Source organism: Aphis gossypii, chromosome 2 (assembly GCF_020184175.1).
Source record: "Aphis gossypii isolate Hap1 chromosome 2, ASM2018417v2, whole genome shotgun sequence".
NCBI classification, from domain to species: domain Eukaryota; kingdom Metazoa; phylum Arthropoda; class Insecta; order Hemiptera; family Aphididae; genus Aphis; species Aphis gossypii.
Genome location: NC_065531.1, coordinates 315014 through 330946, shown reverse-complemented (window position 1 = coordinate 330946; position 15933 = coordinate 315014). Strand labels below are relative to the sequence as shown.

Here is a 15933-nt window from a genome sequence, read left to right as displayed (position 1 = left end):
TATAATTATAAAAAAATTTAATATTATTTACTGCAGTGACTTTACTATATTTTATATCTTATATTTTACATATCCTTCAGAGCATAGTAAAATAATTTTTTTACTATGGAAGTACCTAAGTAGGTACCTACACACTATAAAGTAATATATTAATATTCTAATAAAATAATTAATGTGATAATCAGTTTTGAATTTCGATACTATTTGTAGTAATATAATTATTGTAGAGTAAAAGCAAGTATTTTTACCAAAAATGTTTACATAATATTATGATTTATTACGGAATAATAAAATTTTATACTTACGTTAAAAGAAATTAACCTCCACTTTTGGGAGAACTATCTGTAAGTTGGTCCCGAGACTTTAGATAGACTCTTCATGGTTTAATACATTGCTTTATTATTTTTTAATTAAACTTTGACTTTGACAACCCATGCCATTAGCTATGATCTTTATGTTTCTTACTAGTGAGATAGTAGATTTTTGTAACACTTATTTCCGTATGCTTTTTTTGTAAAAGAACCCGGGTAGCTACCCATCCGATAGCTAGGTTAGGTTAGGTTAGGTAGGTTACTATTAAGTAACTGTGGCACAATAAACGATGACGTCTGGGGGGTGAAATGACTAACGTCTGTACCACCCCCAGTCGCCGATTCACAACGTAAAAAAAAAAAAAAAAAAAAAAAGTAACTGTAGCCAAACCTCTATGCCATGCCATTTTTCACACATAAGTACACATCAAAATAATAACTTTCAAAAAATGCTTAACACTTGTCTACATCATTATTATACTTTAAATGCTTTTAGAATTATTCCTTATATAACAACAAGTACTAAAAGCAAGTAAAAAAAATAACACAGCAATGTTATTCATACATCAAATAAAAATTGAAAATTACTTATTTATTATTTATATTTGAATTATTATTATACATATTTTTTTATTTTTACATTATTGATAAAATGCAATGCTGAAGTACATTTTCTTTTAATATCATACGTATTATAAATACAATGATTAACACATTTTTAAAAATAAACTTATACTCTAAGTACTACTCTTTGGTTTAAGATCCTCGAAGCATGGTTTTAAGAATATCTGAGGCTTTTTAGCTGGATTATTATACTCATGACCCTGAAAATTAAACAAATAAAAAACAATTAATTATTACAAATAAATTGAGTCAAAAGCAATCTTTTTTCCTAATATTCAACATCAAATACTTAATTTGATACTTGTGCATTATCGCAACTATAGTTGCCTCGTCACGACTACCTTGATGTCGAATGCATGGCGTGCAATGCACGTCTTTTTAATGCGTGTATAATAATACAAAATTATCCAAAGCTAATGTCAATGTATTTATTGATATTGTTGTTAGCAAAATTATGGGCATAGTTTTTTTTAACCCTGTGACCTACCTTAGGTGATGTTGCATAGAAAATTAAGGGATATTTTTGTTTTGAATGCCCGAGCGAGCAAGTGGCAACACTGATCCCTAATTATCCCTAATAGTATTAGAAATAGAATTCACTTGCAAAATGCAGTATTAGAGTGGGACATGGCGTTGCTATAACTCATAATACGGTAGTCGTGATAACGTACAAGTACCCTTGATTTAATTTGTTTTCCAACTATATCATAAATTTAAATGTTGAATCAATTATCAAAATATAGATTAACTTTTATAACTTCAAATGGAAAATTATATAATTTGAATATTTTACTTAAAGTAGCTAATTATATATTTATAACTAAGGTCTGGATTTATATTTTATTAAAATACTTAAAATATGATGCTTATATTCTCTTAAAAATATGAACATTTGCAAAAATATAAAATTTTTAAATAATTTTTTTTTATATAATACTTTTTAAATAATTACTTAAGTAAGGTATCTAATATACACTTTTATAATGGAATAAATGCATTTTTCTGTTCCAGAGAAGACTTGTGTTGCGCACAGTGGCTGTTGCTAACGAGCCATACACCATATCAGTTGATGTGATGATCGCCACGTGGAGGCAAACAATCTACTCCGATAGGTTAGGAATATAATTAGGTAATTTGCACACAAGTTATCTTATTTGGAACAGAGTATAGTAACCTATAAGTGTCTTTTGTGTTAGGTTCTATTCATTGAATAAAAAAAAGTGTTTAAAATAAGATGTTTTATTTTGTTAATTTAAAAAATTTGAAAAATTCAACATAATTTCAAAATAAATAATTTGAATTTTAGATATTTAAATATTTGAGTCCTAATCAGAATGATAGTATAACAGCCAATATTGCAGGTTAGTCATCATGCTTTGTTGAATAGCATGGCACCTTAAAAGTACTATCCTGAGTGTTATTTTTAATAAAAAATATTAATAATTGATAAATTTGTTTACCGCAAATGATTTATAAAATATTTTTTTCAAGTACCTTTTTATTAAAATTAATTATTTAAAAAAAAAAAACTTTTTTTTCATAATTGACAAAATATTCCAATGCCTCTTTATGTAAAAACATATTAATCCAAACCCTATTTATAACTAAATATACTCTTTTAAACCATAAAAACTCAATTTAAATAAAAATTATTATTAAAAAACTGATAAATGTATTATAGTAATCAATAATAATTAATAATAATATAATAATTTTAAACATAACTAATATACAAACTTTTGACCAGTCATATCCAGTACTGTAAGCAAATATTTGACCATTGCTATTAAAACAACACTTTGTGATTGGTTGATCAAGTGTCTCAGAAGACTTCAATTTTGTACGTGCATCCTTATCCCAATAAGCAAATGAAGCATCAGAACCCACAGTTGCTAATGTACCATGTACTGGATGAAACTTGATATCATTAACCTGTTAAAATATTAATAAGTAACATAGAAATACAAAAATGTTTATTTTACAAGTGCATACAGCATAAATGTCTTGAACATTCATTGTTCCAGAATTATTTTGACGATGACATTTAAATGTAAAATTGTCTTTCGAGCTCTGTGGTTGTATATAATGAATAGCTACACGTCCCTCGACACTTCCCAAACCAAAACCTAAAATAAAAACCAATTTATTTATCATACATGTTAATATTAATTATTATTTATACATAATTACTAACCAGTAGGGGATTGTTTTTTCTTATCTCTGAATATAGCAACACAACGATGTTGATATTTAAGAGGAGAGTCTACAGTTTTTACCATTTCAGGTTTTCCTTCTAGTTTATATACAACTATACCCCTTGATGCTGTACCAACAACTGCCATAGGATAATCCTAAACAATAAAACAATTAACTATAAAAAAAAGTTATTTTAAAATTATAATTAAAAAACAAGTAGTAAATTATATAATAATATTTTATTGTAAATAACAAGTTACAATAAATATTAATAGGCAAAGAGTACAATACCTAGGTAATATTAAATAAATGTCTAACAACTAATATAAGAATAATATGTTTAAAGTAGGTAACTAAGTAAGAATTTAAAAATGAATCTTAAAATTAAATCCATATTAATTATTGATTGCAATTTATTATACATAAGACTAAATAAAGTATAATTATTAATTAATTAATAATTTTTATTTTAATAAAAATATCAACTTACCACATCAGCACAATAAGCTCTTTCTGGTAGATTAATGGTCATCATGGGAACTGAACTTCTAACATCCCAAAACTATTAAATGAAAAATAAATAAAATATAAAACTTGAAGTACATTTATAATTTTAACTTAATAAGCCTTTTAAAATAAATTTTTATCAAATTATTAAATACTGAAAAACATTACTATTTAGTAATTAATATAGGTAATACTAATGACTTTTATTTATTATAAATATTTAGCATATAAATTAGCTATTGCAAATAACTTATAATAGAAGATAAAAATACTCGTATAATCATGAAATATAACCTCAAAAATATTTATATATTATAAAAAAAACACATAGCATACCTTTAACGTTTTATCCCACGAGCCAGTCATGATACAAGTGTAAGAAGGAGCTTTAACCCAATGACAGGTCTTAATAGGTGCATCATGAGCTGCTACTTGCACTGTTTGATTGCTTCCTAAATCCCAGCATTTTACTTGTTTATCACAAGACGCCATGAAAACTTTAGTGCCATCATCACTCCAACAGACATCTAAAATTGGCATAGTCATTGACTGCATGGATTTTGGTACAGTTTTGCCGCTCTGTTCAACTTCCCAACAACGTACCTAAAATTTAAAATAAAAAATCTCAGATTGCAACATCACTCTATGTTTGTCTACACATCTTACACTATTGTCCCAACTACCAGCAACTAGAAAATTTTGCTGCATTGTGGCCGGACTAAATGCCATTGCTGAAATAGTGTCATCTGGAGGCTGAGTGACTTCAAAATCTTTATTAGGGTTTGTGGGCGCTGCCACTGGCTTATTGGAAAATAGACCACCACCCAACATAGCCTAGAAACAAATGTTAGTATGAGAGTGAATAGCAAAATGTCCAACAATAAAATATAAATATCAATCAACTTACCTTAGGTGCAACTGTCACGACTAAATTTTAACTTTACTTATTATAACAGAACTTTCTTGATCACTAATCCTCTACAAGTTTGAACTCATCAAGTCGGAGCTTCGGTGTTAAATAATCTATGTCTCTTACTCTTCACTTTTTCAAAATTCGAAAAGGCTATCGAAGTATTGCACTCAATCTGTATTTAATCTGTATTCTATAATCTATAATCGCTCTATCGCTTTACTGTGTTAGTGGTTAGTCAATTTATTAAAATGCGAGTCCAATAACTTGCTTATCGTATTAATATACGTTAAACCGCGACGCTCGGCTCAAAAGTAGGGTTACCAATATATTATACTATAATTGTATAAAGTAAATACGGGATAAATATTCTTATCAATTTCAGTAACCGTTGGCAATATTTTAAATTTTTAGATAACGTATTGATAATTTATCTATAATATTCATTACTCTATGTCAATAATGTCATAGAGTCTATGATAATATCACAGAATAGATTGTGGTTTTATTATATAGTAAGGTATAAAGCTTGGTATATTATTTTATATTCTTACTCTGTGATATATAATATTAATTAGTTTAATTTAAATATTTTTAAATTTTAACACAATATTTAATAAGTTTAAAAACCATGACTACGTAAAATGTAAATACAATATTATTTTCAAGTCATAATTTTTCATTAAATTTCAACCGTTTTAACTTCTTATTATTTTATTTCATTATTTTATTTAATAAAAATGAGTTGCCTCCTTAGTAAATTGTGCAGGTAAAACTACTTCAAAACTAGAATATCAGTGTTATATTATCTAAGGCGTCGGTTGCGGCGCAGCCGGTCGCTGGTTCGATCCGCGGTCACCGGGTGGCATTTTTCTTCGGGCAAGCCACGGTGTCCGAAGAATAAGTGCCGCCATCCCCCACCCCGGGGCATGGCAGAAACCTACGGGTGCCCCATTAGAAATTCTGCCAAATAGGCGTCCGAACTAGGCCTTCGGGCCTACTCCCGGACTTTAATACACGCCATACGAAAAAAAAAAAAAAGTGTTATATCAATATCCTAACACGGCCTTACTGATTACATTTGCAATTTTTGTTTTTATTAATTTACTATAAGTTAACTTTTATTTGTTATTTATTTATTGTTTTATTAAGTATTAAGTCAGCTGTTCAGCTGCGGAAATTATCAGTGCCTGCTCATACTCTCCTTGCAAGGAGAACATTCAATCGGCCAAATCATAATTTAAAGAGATTTCAAAGTCAATCAAATTCTCTTTTAGGACCATCTTTATTTTGTATATCTGTAAGAATTTAATATAACTATTTATGACAACTTTATTTCTAAACAAACATTTTTCCTGTAAGGTTTGCACTGGTACTGTTGTGTTAGCATCTATTATTCAATATGAACGACTTCATGTTAGTGTTAAGCAAATCAGTGCCTTTGAATTTTACAGAAATGCCATTAAAGGAAATGATGAGGTGAGTTACTATTTATTCAATCCATTTAAATTAATTTTTAATAAACAAAAAACTTAAAAAAGAATGAGATAAATTATTGGCATATTTTTTACATTTTCTGTTGTTTAAATATACCTAATATAACAATTTGGGGGACGAGGTGGCCGTGTGGTCTAAGGCGTCGGTTGCGGCGCAGCCGGTCGCTGGTTCGATCCGCGGTCACCGGGTGGCATTTTTCTTCGGGCAAGTCACGGTGTCCGGAGAATAAGTGCCGCCATCCCCCACCCCGGGGCATGGCAGAAACCTACGGGTGCCCCATTAGAAATTCTGCCACAACACACACACGTGTTTCTCCCTACCGTTCCCAACCTTACAGTAATAACCGATTAAAAACCTAATCCATCCCCAATGGCCTAAGTTGCCGCGGGTGTATTAAAAAAAAAAAAAAAAAAAAAAATATAACAATTTTTATTTACTGATGAATTTTAATGGTTTTTATTTAAAAATGTGTGTATATTAAGTATAACCTCAGTTATCATAATTTCTAATTAAATTGAAACTAGTTTTTAAATTTTTTTATTCAATTAGTGTATATATTATATTATTTTGTTTATAGAGTCTTATTTCCAAGTTAAAAAATAATATCAATAAACTAAAACTATCAGAGAAAGTATTTGGTACCATATTTTTATTAAATGCCATTGTTTTACTTGCATGGCAAGTACCTCAATGGCAACATATCATGATCAAATATTTTATGACTGATGCACTTGCTAGTAAGTTCATTCAATTATATAATTCTTGTATACGTTCTAATTGTAGGCCATATAAAAAATTAGTTTCTTTGCCATGGGATACTTCATTTGCAAACTAATTATTATTTTTTCAAACAGTCAGTTATGTTTCTGGCTTATTGCAGATAAACTAACAGCAGTTAAGCCTTTTAAAAACTACAATTATTATAAATAATTTTATTACAATTTATTATTTCTACAAAAAATAATAAAGAATTATAATCTGTAAACTGTATTAGAACATATTATAATTATTATTTATTTAGTGAAGTTGTATATTATCATACAGTTTTTCATCATTTTCGTGGCAAAGTTATCAAAAAAAGTTCTTGCAAAACAAATGCGCTTGTCAGAAAAAATATTATGCAGTGGAGCCCAAAATACTTATAACAATGAATAAATATAATTTTTGTTAGTTATTTAGAGACATTTACAATATGGTTTAAAAATAAATAAATAATAATAATAGTCAAAGCTGTACAATAATATACAATTTCATTAAATAAATATAATAGGTACTTACACAATTTACATGTTATAATTCTTTTATTCTTTGTTTTTGTACAAGTAGTAAATTACAAAATATGTAATAGTTACTGTTTTTAAAAAACCTAATGCTCTTAATTCATCTACAATAAGCCAAAAAACAGTCGGTCATTTAGAAAAATAATAAATAGTTCACAAACAGATTACCCCGTTCCAAGAGCCTAGTCTTTTTTGTAAAAAAGACTAACCTAACCTAGAGTATGGCCCACAACATTTCTGTATAATATAAATTTAATTGAAATGTTAATAAAAGTTCATTGACTTATTATTCATTGTTAAATAATAACTAAGAGTACAACTAATTTAAAAATATAATTATTTTAGGAAAAATTCCTGTGTCGTCACTGCTTCTAAGTGCATTCAGCCACAGTTCTCCAGTACATTTCTTTTTTAATATGTATGCTCTTTATACATTTTGTCAAGGTACATATTCAATATTGGATTCAATGTTTTATTTATTTTTAACTAACATTTAATGACCAAGGTGTGATCCAGCCATGGGGTGATATGGGACCTGAAGAATTTACTGCAATGTATATAAGTGGTTGTGTTGTTTCATCATTGGCTAGTATTATGTTTAGACGAAGCTTTAAAGTTCCAGGAAATAGTTTAGGTGCTGTAAGTATAACCTTATTCCTATATTTTTTTTTAAGAGCAAGTACTTGTGACTGTGAGAATTGATTAAATAATTGTATTGTGTTTTTAGTCTGGTGCTATATTATCGGTTGTTGGATACTTTTCATTATCTCATCCTGATCAAAAATTGAGTATAATATTTTTACCAAATATTCAATTTGATGCAATTCATGTAAGTTGTATATTATTTCATTAATCGTTACATTTGACCAACAATTATTATTTTTTTCTTTTACTGTATTGTTAAATGCTTAAGAATTTATTTTTAATACTTAGATTTGCATAATATTTTGCACAATTATTGTATAACCTAACCTGTGGGGGACGAGGTGGCCGTGCGATCTAAGGCGTCGGTTGCGGCGCAGCCGGTCGCTGGTTCGATCCGCGGTCACTGGGTGGCATTTTTCTTCGGGCAAGTCACGGTGTCCGAAGAATAAGTGCCGCCATCCCCCACCCCGGGGGCATGGCAGAAACCTACGGGTGCCCCATTAGAAATTCTGCCAAATAGGCGTCCGAACTAGGCCTTCGGGCCTACTTCTGGACTTTAATACGCCATACGAAAAAAAAAAAAAATTGTATAAAAAATTATATGGATTTAAATTATCAGTATTAAACATAACTAGCTTAATTGGGACTTTCTTATAAAACCACTTATCTAACCTAATTGAAATATAACATTCATATTTGAATATATTTCCAGGCATTAACTGGTATAATATCGTTAGACATAATGGGATTAATTTTGAGGTGGCAAATGTTCGACCATGCAGCTCATTTAGGAGGAACATTATTTGGAATGTAAGTAAAGAAATTAATAATTTTAATTTTTATACATTAATATGTACATTATACATTAAATTTAAAAACTAAATTAAATTACACATATACGAAGTCTGTTCAAAAAGTTTTAAAATTATTGTTCCTAAAAATAGACAAAATATATTATCATAAATGTGATTAGATGCGTTTAATGTAGACATGTCATATTTATTGTGCGATTTTTAAGATGACTAATATTCACAAACAATAAATCAATATTAAATTTTGTATTAAACTCTGTAAATCTTTTACTGAGGTCTGAGATTCATCAAATGATGTGACATTCTTATGGTGTTCAATATTTAGAATGCAACTGGTATAAATGTTATAAAGATAGTCGAGAGTCAGTTGACCCATGTTCAAAACGTTTGTCAACTTAACAGACATTGCTCATGGAACAAAAGTCAATATTACTGTGTTCTCTAATAGACAATTAGCTATTCTAAAAACTGCAGAACATTATCTTATTTTGGGTGATTCATGTCTTGGAATTTTAATAGAAAAACTTGAAATGCACCACGTTGCAGTAAGAATTTTTTTGACTGCTCAAATGATGGTGAAATATTCATAAAGCAAGTAATAACTGGTGAAAAGATGTGGGTCTATGGTAATGATGTTGAGATAAAAGTTCAGTCATCACAATCAAATTTTCACCAAGAGCAAAAATAGCTTGTCTGGTTAGATTAAACATCAAAGTCATGCCAACAATATTTTATGATAATTTGAACATTATTCATGATAAATTTATACTTACAAGACAAACTCTTACAAACATTTATTATTAACTGTTTAATGATGTTATCTAGAAGTATTAAAACTTTTGAAGTACACATCACTGTTGATTCATGATTTTTTTGTGGAAAAATCATATGACTGTACTTCCTCATCCACTGTTATCTACTTGATTTAGCTCCAGTAGATTTTTTTTATTGCTTAAACTAAAATCTTTCTAAAAAGAAAAACTATTTACAATAGTAGATGAAATAAAAGACAATTTACTAATTGAGATATGTGAGATTCCAGAAACTACTTTCAACTATGAAAATGTTGTCGGTAAAAGTATATAAATCAAGCAGGAGAATACCTGTCTCAGGTTAGGTAAGTCTCAATAACTAATTGTTGGTAAGCACCAAATTTAAAAAAAAAGAGGGGGGGGGAAATAATAATTCAGAGACTTTTTGAACAGACCTCACATTTATTTAATATTATAATTAAAAATGAAAAACAGATTTGTAAGTTATAAATTTTTGTTATGCTAATCATTCATCAATTCAACAAACACTGATTTTAAAAAAAAATAATAACTATCATGTTAATTATATATTTCCCATCTCTTTTCATACATATTATTAAATATCTAAAATAAAACATTTTATTGCTGTAATGCTATCAGTTAATTGTTATCTGTTACTTTGATTAGACCTATATCATTGTTTCAACCTTAGATCATAGGTATACTATGGATGGAGCCATTTCCCGATATATTGAAGCACATATTATAAGCGACGAGTCTCTGACATAGATGTATGATGTGTGCATGCGCAAAGCAAACCGTCGCATATTTAGTTGCTGACTGCTGATTGATATTTAGAACATCGCGCGTGTTTCAAAATAAAAATTAAATACCGACTACTGTGATAATATATTTAAAATAAATTAGACACGTCACACATAATATGTATTTACTAATAAAAATAAAACATAAAAATTATTAAATACTGTCTATTGGTTATTAAATAAAATTAATTTTGTATGATTTCTTCTAACATTTTTTCCAGTTATTGAAAGTGTATGCATTTTTTCAAAATGATGTAGTCTTAATGTTATATAATAATCAATAATAAGCCGTAACAATTGACTACGATGGTTGTCAAATACATCTTGATTGAATAGGTGATCTTTCATAGGAGTAGAGTTAAATATTGTGGAATCTTGGCTTACTTCAATCATACTTTTTACTGATAATATGTGTTTTATATTTTTTTTTTTTTAAATATCATTCGAGTTTATTCTTATAACAGTTATAACATATTCAGTTGCTAAACACACTTTATGAACATCTGACGACACATTTATCAATTTTCCTCGAGTTTTTAATTCAAGAAGTATCGAAGTATCTTGATTTTGTTCTCCTACTAAAGACGAATCACATATATCACATAAATATTTTTTTTTATAAATATTATAAAATAATAATATGAAATATATTCAAAATCAAATATGTTAATTACCCAATTTAAATATTAAAGTAAAATGATCAGAGATCAATAAACATTATTACAAATGCAATAGGTTACTAAAACCTAACCTAACTATTATTCTGTGAAAAATTGAATTGACAAAGGGAGGTCAACCATAGAGCAGTTATCGGTAATAGCGCGTTTAATAGAGAAGAAATATGAATATCACAAAACATGTGGCAAATGTTTGTTGACTTTAGGAAAGCTTATGACAGCATTCATAGAAATAGTCTGTACAACATAATGGAAGAATTTGGTTTTCCAAAAAAATTAATAAATCTAACCTAACTGTCTATGGAAGGAGTGAAGGTACCAAGTCAGAGTGGAAAGTATTGCGTCAGAAGTGTTTAATATTGAAACGGGACTAAAACAGGGGGACGCACTATCCCCATTATTATTCAACATAGCCCTGGAAAAGGCAGTACGAGTTTTGCAAAGCGAAGCAAGAGGAATAAGCATGGATAAATATCATATAAAAGTGTTAGGTTTTGCAGATGATCTTAACATCATAGGAGAATCATTGGATGATACACTGAGAGCTACTGAAGCATTAGAACATGCAGCAGAACGATTAGGGCTACATATAAACACAGACAAAACAAAATTAATGGAACTATTGGACATGGAAACATCGCTAGATGTTTTGGAGACGCTACCATATGAAAAAGTCGAACAGTTTCAGTATCTAGGTACAATACTAAATACAAGAAATGATTGGTCCTATGAGATTGGGTCGAGAATAACTAAAGCAGAGAGTGCGTTTTTAGCCTTATTAAAGTTTTTTAAGTCTAAATTATTTTCAAAACGAACAAAATTAAGACTCTATACATCAATCATAAGACAGATACTAACATATGGTTGTGAAGTATGGACTACTACAAGTATAACAGAACGACGATTAAAGACTTTTTAAAACAAAATATGGTGAAAGATATGCGGCCCAATAAAAGACCCAAAGACAGGTCAGTGGCGTAGGAAGTTCAACCAAGAACTGAAGGAGGAATTAAAAATAGTATCAATAAATGGTTTCATAAAGAGTCGAAGGTTACAATGGCTAGGACATGTCATGAGGCGAAATACTGATACAGTAACCAAAATAGTATTAAATTGGAAACTAGAAGGAAAAAAGCCATGGGGGCGTCCTCGGAAGAGATGGATGGATATTGTAGAAAAGGATTTGGAAAATCTTGGAGTGCAGGATTGGAGGGAGTTTGTGCAGGAACGTGATAAGTGGGGTGATTTGGTGAGGGCGGCGAAAACTCTTGGAGAGTTATGAAAGCCAGAAAAAGAAGAAGAAAAAATTGAATAAAAACACATTATTTTTTATTTTAAATACATATATAAAATAACAGTATTTAAATATTGTTTTAAAAAACCGCGCGAAGTATCTAATATCAATCAGCCATCAACATCTAAATATGCGACGGGTTTCTTCGCGCATGCGTATATCAAGCATCAATGTCGGGGACTTGTCGCTTATATGTGCTTCAAATTGAGTACACAGTCGAGGTGGGCATGGCTCCATCCATAGTATATGATCTAAGGTTTCAACTGATGGCAAGTTAATGAAAAATAAAAAATTGACTAATTTTAACTTAATAAGTTTAGTTAGTACAATGCAACAATATACTAATAATATTTTATGAGCCTGGTAGTCAATTTATCAAGTGATAAGCAATATAATGTGTTGATAAAATTAGTATTCTATGGTAAAATATGAATATAAAAATGAAAAAATGATAGATAATAATATTTAAAAGTAATATCTTACTTAGTTTAAAAAAATACAATTTCTTTACAATTTTTCTACTTTAAAATAGGTAATAAGTGTACTTAATCAAAGTAAGTCACTGTAATGGATATGTTTAACTTTAATTCAATGATTAAATCATTATAAATGATTCTGAATGAAAACCGTTTAATCTTTTAGTAATCAAGATTACTAAACAATTATTTTAATAATAATATTAAATGTGTGATTGTATAAGATCTGAGCATAGCCAGAAATGTATTAATTTTACAATGATGTTCTTTTTTATTATTATTTTTGTTTGTATGAAGACACTTTTCATAGTGTAATAAATGTTTTATTCATCAACTTTGATGATGCTTTCTTTTAGAAAATTGAATCTTATTAATACTTTTGGGAAATCAAAATTTAACATTCTCAGTACTTTTTAAAGTTAAGAAAAAAAATATTTATCCTAATCTGCTAACCTTGGTTACCAAAAAGTTGACAATCTTTGCTCAGAATTATTTTAATTGTATATAGTGATTTATTATTGAATTAAATTTCAACACATTATTCACTAAAAATTACAATACTACTCAATGACAATATACACTGGACTCCTATACTATATTATAGCAGAGTTGTTTCATACTTTTAGATTCTGAACGGAGTGAAGAATGTATTGATTTTACAATGATGTATGTTTTTTTTTTTGTGTCTGTGTACAGCATAACTAGTCGAAATAATGCTCCAATTTCAAACTATGGGGGTGGTTTACGATGTAAAATTGAATATCCTTGGTACATTATAGAGGTAAAAAGTTAACATTTTCCAACAGTTTTCAAAAAAATCGAGAAAAACAAAAAAAAATGACGGAAAAACGGCAATTTTTACGCAAAACCAGTTTTCGACCAAATCGATTTTTTTTATGGTTGTAATTCAAAAACTAATTACTGAAAATACTTGAAATTTTCACCAAATGTTAATGTCAGTGGTATCCGTATATAGTTAAATTTTCAAAAAATTTTGACTGTTTTTGAGTTATTTATAGACCACTGAAATTTTCGATTTTTTTGAGAAATTTTTTTTAAAGTGTCAATAAAAAATTTTTGGATGACCAAAAAGTTTTGAAAATTTAATACAAGGTTCCTTATGAGTTGTTTTTATTGTAGCTGAAAAAAAATTAAAAATCGTTAGTCACAATTTTTTTTTATAAGCGTTTTTAGTTCAAATTTTTACGAAATCTGTCGAAAACGCGAAAATTTGAAAGTAATTTTGAAGTTGAAAAATCATAAAAAATTTTTCTTTTATAACTAAGTTTTAAAAATTTGGTACAAGGTTCTCCATAAATTTTTCTTCAAATATCTGTAAAAAAAACTCTACCGGATTCAGACAAAAAAATTTTATGAGTGTTTGAAATTTAAATTTTTACAAAACCGCGTTAAATAACAGTTTAGCCTCAAACGATTTTTAATATTTGTTATTATTCAAAAAGTATAAGTCGTAGATACTTGAAAATTTTACCAATTATTATTTAATCGCGTTTTCTTTACCTGATTTAATTTTCAAAATATTTTGACTTTTTTTGAGCTATTTATAGACAACTGAAATTTTCAATTTTTCTGAAAATTGTTTTTTTATGTGTCGATAAAATCTTTTTGGCCCTATCAAAATACTTGAAAAATTAATGCAAAGTTCCTCATAAGTTATTATTATAGTGATTAAAAAATTATAAGAATACATAGGCACAATTTTTTTTATTAGCATTTGAAGTTGAAATATTGACAAAAATTCGTCAAAACTATGAATACTTGCAAATTATTTTGAGGTTCAAAATTCATAAAATTGTTTGTATTTATATCTAACGTTAAAAAATTCAACACTAAGTTTTCCATAAGTTTTGCTTCAAAAAGCTATAGAGAAAATTTTTAGCGTCATTATAGGAAAAATGTTTTGAGCGTTTGAGTTTTAAATTTTTATGAAATCGGAATATTTGTTTCAAAATAGAATATATGACAATATTTAATTATAATATATTCTAGACTGACAAATCATCTCCGTTCAGAATCGTTTTTCGTATACAATGATACCTATCATTGCATTCAAATTTAATCTACCCTAGTCCGAGGTCCACCCCACCCCCTAATGTACAGCAGAGCGGTACCCACTTGCCGACTTTTTTGAATTAATTTGATATTTTATAACATGGTTATTCAATAAATTGATTAATATTAAAAAATTATATGTATAATGTTTAATTGTATCTTTTCTTACTTAATAACTACTATTTTTATGCAGATTTTGGTACAAATATATGTCAACCTATGTATGGGCTAATCGAAGATATATTGTCAAAAACTGGATAACTTTAAAAAAAATTATTCAACAAGTCAAAGATAAATGAAATAGTAATAATGTTGTTAATAATATTGTTTCACTAATACAATATTGATTATCATAAATTTTGTAATTAAAAATGTTGTTAAATAAATTGATGAGATTTTAAATTTTGAACTGAGTGATATTGATGGACAATAAACTTGAAAAAAATATCTAGATACTGACTCCTCATTTATACAATATAAATTTTTTTTCAATTATAATTTTACATAGTAATTCATTGAAGTTAAGTCATTTTAAGTATTCTCACATCTATTATATTATATTCAGAGCGGAATGATGAATGTTTTACTTTATAATGGTGTAGGTTTTTTCTTGTCTATTGTCACCTTTAACTTTTAAGGCAATAAAAATTTATGAATTTTCTATTTTGGAAGTAATTTATGGTAATAAATAGGATCTAGTTAATACTTTGTGGAATAAAAATAGTACAAATAAAAACAAAATATGCCCAGATTAAAAGAGTAGGTACTGTATTATATGTTAACCTACTTTTTAAATAATTTTTAATCTTATTGAAATGTAATACCCTGCGTCCCTGCATGCACCTCTGGAACTTTTCCCTTTTAAAATATCTTCATTATCACTACATAGTATAAAACAAAATCGCTACCCATCGTCTGTCTGACCCTATGGATGCTTAGATCTTTAAAAGTACGCAACGGATTTTGATGCGAGTTTTTTTAATTAATAGAGTAATTCAAGAGGAAGGTTTATATGGCATGCATCATATAGTAGAGAAACACTGATCATTTTAATT

At 28.2% G+C, this 15933-nt stretch overlaps 2 protein-coding genes across 6 annotated transcripts; one reads left to right on the top strand and one right to left on the bottom strand.

Moving 5' to 3' along the window:
• Positions 1–882: 882 nt before the first annotated feature.
• LOC114132751 (protein Rae1) lies at positions 883–4845 on the bottom strand. Of its 2 annotated transcripts, none has more exons than XM_050199220.1 (8): positions 4546–4845; positions 4305–4472; positions 3975–4241; positions 3622–3693; positions 3130–3286; positions 2928–3061; positions 2661–2867; positions 883–1135 (listed from the first exon to the last, which is right to left on the bottom strand). In XM_050199220.1, the coding sequence occupies exons 2-8, from the start codon at positions 4467–4469 to the stop codon at positions 1049–1051; spliced, it is 1089 nt and encodes a 362-aa protein (XP_050055177.1). In that variant the 5' UTR covers positions 4470–4472; positions 4546–4845; the 3' UTR covers positions 883–1048. The 2 variants fall into 2 exon arrangements, with proteins under 2 accessions (XP_050055177.1, XP_027854108.1); XM_027998307.2 differs by having other exon boundaries at positions 2673–2867; positions 4546–4836.
• A 164-nt stretch (positions 4846–5009) lies between these two features.
• LOC114132756 (presenilins-associated rhomboid-like protein, mitochondrial) lies at positions 5010–15287 on the top strand. Of its 4 annotated transcripts, XR_007603699.1 has the most exons (10): positions 5010–5068; positions 5701–5848; positions 5911–6027; positions 6623–6782; positions 7671–7769; positions 7831–7964; positions 8053–8154; positions 8683–8780; positions 9825–9899; positions 15072–15136. XR_007603699.1 is itself a non-coding variant. In XM_050199221.1 (9 exons), exons 1-9 carry the CDS (start codon positions 5025–5027, stop codon positions 15175–15177), a joined length of 1008 nt encoding a protein of 335 aa, XP_050055178.1. In that variant the 5' UTR covers positions 5010–5024; the 3' UTR covers positions 15178–15287. The 4 variants fall into 4 exon arrangements, 3 of the variants coding, with proteins under 3 accessions (XP_050055178.1, XP_050055180.1, XP_050055179.1); XM_050199221.1 differs by lacking the exon at positions 9825–9899 and having other exon boundaries at positions 15072–15287; XM_050199223.1 differs by lacking the exons at positions 9825–9899; positions 15072–15136 and adding an exon at positions 10247–10470.
• The last annotated feature ends 646 nt before the right edge of the window (positions 15288–15933 follow it).